General features: G+C 39.5%; 1 protein-coding gene across 2 annotated transcripts in view; it reads right to left on the bottom strand.

Moving 5' to 3' along the window:
- The window catches only part of LY86 (lymphocyte antigen 86), a 139161-nt gene that overhangs the window by 35332 nt on the left and 95394 nt on the right, over positions 1-8435 (bottom strand). The window contains exon 4 of one of the 2 annotated variants that reach the window (XM_027864095.1): positions 2088-2425. The exons of the other annotated variant lie outside the window; for it this stretch is intronic. Within the exon in view, the coding sequence (XP_027719896.1) occupies positions 2337-2425 (89 nt within the window). The 3' untranslated portion in view covers positions 2088-2336. Of the gene's footprint in view, positions 1-2087; positions 2426-8435 lie in introns of those variants that run through there. 2 annotated transcript variants of the gene reach the window in all.

Genomic DNA, 8435 nt, shown 5'->3' on the forward strand with positions numbered 1-8435 from the left:
TAATTTTTAGCAGACTTATCATCTTTAAGTAAAGAATAATATTGAGAAAAGAGGGCTAGACTTGGAATTAGAGGAGACCTGTTTTCAAATTCTTGTTTTCACACTTACTAAGCATGTCACTTAATTTTTGTGAGCCTCAATTTTCTCATTTATTAAATGGGGACAATGGCATTTGTTGTAGCTAAATTACAAAGTCATTGTGAGGAAAGCATTTTAAAAATTGTAAAGTGCTATATAAAACTCAGGCTGTTAATATTATGCACACTCTATACAAGGAGATAATTCTGTTCAATACTAGTTGATTTCTGTCTGTCCTGGAGAGACTTTAGGAAAGCTGAGAGGAAGGGTAGAGAGGCAGAGATGTTGAAATGAAAAAGCAGGCCTTTAGATGCAAAAGAAACATTCCACATTGGGTCTGAAACTTGAATAGGTGAATTGTGAAGAAACCAGCAGAGCAATAAGGAACCTCATAGCTGAGGCACAGAGGCAGTCAGAGTAGAGAGACTTTTCTACATCCTAAGTATGATACCCCAGTACTGGGCTTAGTGTGTGAGTCCCCACAATTTAATAGATCTGTGGGGTATCTGTTAATGTGGACCCTACAACATCAACCCCTTTTACCAGGAGTGTTGTGAGGCTCAAATGAGTTAATCAATACAAAGCACTTTGCATACTTTAAAGCATTTTAAAAATGCTTGTTGTTGTTGTTATCACTTGCCTATGGTTACTAGGGCTCTAGTCTGATGAAAACTTCATTCCCTTCTATTTTACTCCTGCTGAGCTTAAGTTGTGTTTATACAGAAATACAAGGGTGTATTTAACACCCTTTATTTAACAACCGGGCTCTCCCTCCAAAAAATGCATGCACATATGTTTTTAAATTTCATCTTCATTACTAGCACTTTCTTAAATCTAAACAATTTACAAAACAGTAATAACATCACAGGTACTCATGTTTAAAGCAAATGCAATACCCTCTGGAGGAAGAAAGGGCGTATAGGTCAGTTTTTACTACCTTTGACTTTAATGTCCACTTTTCCCTCTATGGACCCTTTGTGTATTGTGGGAGAACACACTACAGATTTTTAAGGGAAATGTTTTATGACTACTGTTCTTTTTTTTTTTTTTTTTGCTAGGCAAATGGGGTTAACTTGCCCAGGGTCACACAGTTAGTAAGTGTTATGTGTCTGAGGCCGGATTTGAACTCAGGTCCTCCTGAATCCAGGGCCAGTGCTCTAAACACTGTGCCACCTAGCTGCTCCTATAGCTACTATTCTGGCTGTATCATTTGGGTAAATAATTTTGCTAAAGAGCTTTAGTCTACTGGTTGATTGTTAGGCAGAGCACACTGGTGGGGGCTTGTGAGCTAATGTTAGGAAGATAGCCACTGATAGGGTTAATCTTAGCATCCTTAGAGTAGTAGCAGCTACTCCTCCAGGGATATAAGAACCCAGAGAGAATGTCATACTTGAAATGCTCTGAACTATATCATCTCTAAGTCCCTTTTCTGACTAATATTCTATGATTATCTGTGATTCCTGCCATATGGAGCAATGCTCAAACAGTACCATCTGGTCATAGTCTGGGTTGTAATATACATCTTTGGAGGATACTTCCACATTGATCATAGATTTAGAGCTAGAAAAGATGTTAGAGGCCAACTAGTTGAAACCCCTTCATTTTCAGAAGCAGTTCAGCCTAGGTGGCCTTTCTCTCTGCTTCTGAAACTCTATCTCCCATCTCCACGCCTTTGTATCTGCCATTTCCCATGCCTGGAACACCTTGTCTCCTTACCTATACTTCACAGAATCATTCATTTCTTTAAGATGCAGCTCATACACTACCTTCAACAGAAAGCCTTTCCTGATCCCTTCCTCCCCAACTACCAATGCCCTTCTTTCCAATGTAATTACTTTGGATTTATTTATATTTTTATTTTAATATTTATTATATGTATATGTGTGTTTCTGTATAAATACCAAAAAAAAAAAAAAGACAATGGAGGCATCAATTTCTATGCTTACTTTTCCATCTATGTAACATTTTTATGAGAATAATACACATTCACATCCAGGGCATCATTTATACAGAGTATTAATAGGAAATAGGAATTTTTTTTTTAAAAAAGAAACATTCCATATGAACTTGTCTTCTCCATCAGAATATAAGTTCTTTGAGAACTTGTTTCATTCACTGCCTTTGTGTTCCTACCACCTAGTACAGTACTATGTGCCTGGCACATAGTAGGCACTCAACAAATGCTTGTTAATTAATTGATTGATGGTAATTATTGCTTGCTAATTAATTAATTGATTGGAAGCTGAGACCCAGGGAATTTAATTGACATGTTCAAGGCTACACAGGCCATATCTACCAGAGGTGTGTTCATTCAATCTGATTTCTTTGGTGTCTTCACACAAATGGGCTAAAATAAGAAGGAAGAGAAAGTAAATTTTAACCATAACTTGCTCTCTAGGCCTCACTCATTTCCTAGTTTTATGCAGCTTAGGCAACACTAAGTGGTACTTTGGCTGAAATGACATGCATACTAATGCTCTGAAAAAAATATCTAAACAAATCATCTGCAATTGACATCGTAATGTACCACACTCAGCGAAAACAAAATCTTCTCACTGCACTGAGCCTAAGGACCTGCAAACCCTAGAGGATCTGGATTTGTGGCTTAATATGTAAACAGCAGCTTGTGTCTGCTTTGGGATTGACTTTCCTTCTCCTTGGTGTCATGTTTTTTCTTCCCAGGGTCTTATTATTAATCACTTCTTTGGAATAGAATCAGACCAGAATGCTGGTGGGTGGGCTTTTTTTTTTTTTTTAAATACCCTAAGAAGCCTCTGAATTGAAGATTTCTATTTCTCTAGCTTACAAAATTTGCATAATTGGTTGCTCGTGCAGCGTTTGTATATCACTTTTCTGATAACTCTGTGCTACAGGAAATTTGCTGGCAATTCCCCAAGTGCCATCTTATCAGCAGGACTGCCTGCAGTTATCCTCACCCCCACCCTCAAGCAATCGAGCAAATCACTCGATGCAGAAGCCTGGCTTTCACACAAGGCAAAACCCAGCTTTCTGGGATTTCTAGTCAAAATGATCACCCTCAGAAGCTTTGTTGGGACCAAACCTACCCTCTGACTCATCAGCTGAATGGAACCCATGTTTAGGGTTCATGGGCCCCAGGTTAATTATTCCCTCTCCCTCACTCTGAACCAGCCAAATTGGCCTTCCCTTTGCTGCTCATCCATGGCTCTCTATCTCTCATCTCTATGCTTTCATTCTGGCTATTGGCCACCCTTGGAATGTACTCCCTTCTCATGTCTACTCTGTGGAGCTCCTCACTTTCCTTAAGACACAGTTCAAGCATCATTTTCTACATACCACTAGTACCCTCCCTCTCAAGCTACCTTGTATTTGTACCCCCCAGCAGTGCCTGACACATAATATTCATTTAACAAATACTCGTTGCTTACTGATATAGTTAAGTTATGGTCCATGTTTGGGATAGGAGTGGGTGCCAACCTTGGTTAAGGCCCAAGCTACATGTATTATTGAAGAAATAGTGTCATCACTTAATTAGGGGTGCATAAAATCACAGAACACAATCAACCTTGTTTTTGTATATTTGCAGTAACTTCTTTACTAGATTATAAATTCCATGAAGACTAGGTCCATATTTTATTCATCTCTGTAGTCTCCAGATTTCCTAGAACAGTGCCTTTCACATAGCAGATACTCAATAAATACTTGTTAAATGAACAGCCCACAATCAGGCTGTTTCGGTTCATAAGCATAGGGGAAAGCCCCCTCTATTCTGCTGATCTGGTAGCACTTTCAGTTGTTTTTATTTTCAAGTCTAAGTGCCAGGATGTTTCTTAGCGGGGGTGGGGTAGACAGGAAGACAGGCTTAGGACCAGAGGATGGGACCTGAAAAGTTGGAGATAAACAATGGCCTTAGGAATGTCACCAGTCCCTTTGAAAACAGATCTTTCCCAAGACTGCTTGATCCCTTGTCCCACGCTCAGGATGCTTGGGATTCAACCACAATATATTATGTCAAATGAAAAAAAAAAAAGACATCCATCATTAGGAAAGCTTAGAATGCAGTAAAGAAGCATTATTGTTGTTATAATTTTATTTATAGCATACAAAAAGAGGTCTGAGACCACTGAGTGATCTGAACCCAGGACAAGTAGGGCTGCTGAAGTGATTTGCCCAGGATCCCACAGTTAGGTTCCTGTAGCTGGACTTGAACCCAAGTATTTCTGACCCCAAGTTCAGTTCTATTGACTATACCATAACTCCTTTAAATAGTATAATTCTGATGGCCTACTGGCAACTCCTTTGAGCCCTCCTTTCTTCATCTGTAAAACAGGGGCTGATGATAGCACCTATCTCATAGCGTTATTGTGAGGCTCAAATGAGACAATGCGTACAGGGGAAGGGAAGGGGACAAGCATTTATTAAGTGTCTACCGTGTGCCAGGCACTGTGCTTAGCACTTTACAAATATTATCTCCTTTCATCCTTTCAATGACCCTAGGAGATAGGTGCTATTATTATTCCCTTTTTACAGATGGGGAAACTGTAAGATACTTTTAAAGCACTAGGCAAATGTTACCTCTGAGTACTGTCCCCTCTTGGGATCTACTGCATGCCAGGCATTTCCCTTGGTGCCTGCTTCTCTCCTAGACCTCCTTCCTCACACTTTGGCCGTTCTTCCTCACAGACCTTTTCTCACTTCTTGTTACGTGATGCCTAATTCCCAAATAAATGGCTATCGATTCAGAAAATTCTCCAGTTCGTGCCCTTAGTGCCTCATCTGGTAATCCATCCTTCTTCTAGGTGCAGAATGTGACTCAGTTATAGGTACTTAAGCCAATAGCCAAGGCACTGATGATCACTTACTGCGGTCCAACATCTCTGATCTGCTCTGCTGTCAATTCCTAATACCTTAGTTAACCCCTTAAGTCTTGGACTGCCTTGGGGTATGGCAAGAGGGAGGCTTGTAAAGCCAGTTGTGGAAAAGGCCAAATTCTTCTAACAGGTTTAAAATATATTAAAAAACAAAACCAAAAAACAAGCTTCTACTGAATTTTCACATTGGTATATTAAAGCTGATAGAACTAATGCCTGGGACAGTGAAGCCTTCTTCTGAACTCCTTTGCACTTTATTTCTACTACTGAAAAAATGATCGTGTGCTATCTTGTAGTTATCAGTGTACGTATTTTTATTTCTCCTTTGGATTTTTAAGTCACCTTTCCTGAGAAAGGGGACTCAGGGGCTCTGTTTTATTCATTTCTATAACCTCTGAAGTGCTTAGCATAGGTCCTTGTTGAAATTAAATATTTCATGAATAATTGAATGAGTGGAGAAGGGAGTACTTAGTGGTAAAGATGGCTGAGGGAAGACAATGGTAGACATTCACTAAGTGCCTACACTTTGCAGACTGTGTTGTGTACTTGGGAGATACAAAATTTAGATAAGACATCATTCCTATCTTTACGGATCTTATGGTTCAGTAGGCAACTAAATGGTAGAGTGGATAGAGTACCAGGACTGGAGTCAAAAAAGACTCGTCTTCCTAAGTTCAAATCTGGCCTCAGACTCTTACTAGCTGTGTGACCCTGGGCAAGTTCCTTAACCCTGTTTGCCTCAGTTTCTTCATCTGGAAAATGAGCTGGAGAAGAAAATGGCAACCCACTCTAGTGGGTGCCCAGAAAACTCCAAATGAGGTCACAAAGAGTCAGACATAACTGAAAACGATTAAACAAGAACAAAAAAAGGAAGATAAGATACAGATACAAAAAGTTGTTGTCCAAAATAAGCAAATAAGCCCTTGAGTGGTATACAGAAATAAATGCAATAGGTGGTTCAAGTGGAAGGTTGTTATTGATGGGGGGAATTTGGTTTTATTGAATAGGTAGGAATTCCTCATCTGAGGGGGATGGAAGGTCTCTTAAGTATGTAGGGTCAATGTGAACAAAAAAAAAGAAGTGGGGAAATTCACAGAATGTTTTGCAGAAACATAAAATGCTATCCAATCTGATTGAAGTGTAGTGCATGAATGGGAGCTGTAGGTAAGATAGGTAGGGTAGCATTAGATTGGCCTTGAATTCAAGGAAAAGGAGTTTCACTTGACTTTACTTGGCAATAGGCAGCTACTTAAAATTATGAAGTAAGAGAAATAACATGTTCTGGCCTACGTAGAAAGAACATTATCCTGGCAATAGTTGTGTAGGATGGATGGGAGGAAGGGACCATGGAGGAAGGAAGAGCTGATGGGAAGTTTTTGCAATAGTTGGGTAGATGGTAATGAAGAATGAAGAAAGGCTGAATACCAGAGATATAGCAGAGGTGAAGCCATCAGGACTTGATAACTAAGAAGTGAGGAAGTAGCCAATAAGCATTTATTAAATGCCTACTATGCGCTAGGTATTGTGCTAAGTTCTGGAAGAGAGGAAGATTTGGAAAAAAAAACAATGACCTATATTTTGATCATAGAAAGCTGGATAAATTTTGGTGTCAATGATAGAAATAGCAAAGTTAACATAAAGAGTGAGTTTTGGAAGAAATGGAATAAATATGGTTTTGGACATGTTGAATAAGGCGACAGTGAAATCTTCAAGTGGAAATGTCCTGTAGGAGGATTGAGATGTGGGTCTGGAGCTTAGTATAGAAGTCAGGATTAGAGATGCATATTTGGAAATCATTTGTAGGGAGGTGGTGGTTGGTGTCTTAGGAATAAATGAAATTGCCAGAGGGGATGACATTGGGAGAGAAGAGAAGAAGGTGAGGAGCAGAAAAGAACATCCACTGAAGAGCCAAAGAAGGAGGCAAAGATGCGGTTAGAGAAGAAGAGCCAGGAGGATGTAGTATTTCTGAAGCCAAGGGAAGAAAGAACATTACAGAATCATAGTCTTAGAGTTAAAAGAGACCTTAGAGACTTCTGAGTCTAACTTCCTCATTTCACAGTTGAGGAAACTGAGGCACAATCAATCAATAAGCATTAATTAAGTACCTATGTGCTAGGCCTTGGGTTAGGCTCTGAGGATACAAATGCAACCAAAGAAACAATTCCTTATTGCAAGTACGACACCAAGGATATCGATATTGATATCTCTATCTATCTATATCTATATCTGTATCTGCATCTATATCTATGATTTGTATTTATTCTTTTAATATTCTGTATGTAATTAAAAATAAGATATATACATATGCTATATGTCTATATATGTTATATTTAAGTATAACATATAACTTATATGACACTAGGTCATATAAGTTAGGTCATATAAGTTATGTAAGTATAAGTTTAAGTATGTATAAATATAATTAAGTATATATAACATATACACACATATTACATGTGTATATTTTATTACACGCAGAATAAATATAAAAAGAATAAAAATACAAATAAATGCAAAGTGATTAAATGCAAGATAGTTTGAGAGGGAGGGTACTAGCATTTGAAGGGAGAGGGAAAGTTTCATGTAGAAGGTAATGTTTCCGCCATATCTTGAAGGGAGAGAGGGATTCTATGAGGCAAAAATGAAGAAAGAGTGCCTTCCAGGCCTGGGGTGGAGGAGGACTCTTACAAAGGAATGGAAATGGGAAATGGGATGTTATGCTGGAGAAACAGAGAAGGTCAGTATGGTTGGATCACCTAGTGTAGGAGAGGGAATGATGTGCCGTGACGTTGGAAAGATCGATCTAACAGAGATGTGCAGGGGCTTGAGTTTATATTTGATCCGAGAGGCAATAGTCAGCCATTGCCTTGATTGAGGAGAGAAGTGATAGGATCACATCTATGCGTAAAGAAAATCAAGGAACACTCATGTCCAGGAAACGCTCATGGAGGAGGGGGGCACACATGGCCAGAGAACATGCGTACTCGGTGACTCATGTTTCTAATATTCTACCTGCACCAGAACCTTTCTCTGCCTCCCTAGCACTGGACACCCTGCACTTTATTAACCCTTATGTCACAGTGCCCGCAAACGCTGAATGCACTGCTTTTGTTTGCTCCCCAGAGCTGCAGAGCCGTAGGCTACAAGATGCTTTTCCTTCGGGGCTGGGGGTGGGGTGGGGTGGGGTATGTGTCCGGGGAAATCTTCTGTTGATCCATTCTATCCTCTTTGCTGCGCTGCTCTCTGCTGGCATCTCCACGGAACTGTTTACTGCTGCTCGGCTTGTCTTCAGGTATTTGGAAGCCTCTTTTCCATTGAAGAAAGAGTGGCCTAGGGCGATTTTAGTAGGGTTTGGTTTGTTTGTTTGTTTGTTTGTTTTTTGGTTAGTGATTCACACCCAGATCATTGCAGGACAGAGAAGTCCTTAGTCTTTAAATATGTCTTTTAAACTGAGTTTTCTTGTTGCCCCTCATTCAGACTTTGTCATTCCAAACTCTTTTTTGAATT

The sequence above is a fragment of the Vombatus ursinus genome, unplaced genomic scaffold, assembly GCF_900497805.2.
Source record: "Vombatus ursinus unplaced genomic scaffold, bare-nosed wombat genome assembly UNPS02000577.1, whole genome shotgun sequence".
Lineage (NCBI taxonomy): Eukaryota > Metazoa > Chordata > Mammalia > Diprotodontia > Vombatidae > Vombatus > Vombatus ursinus.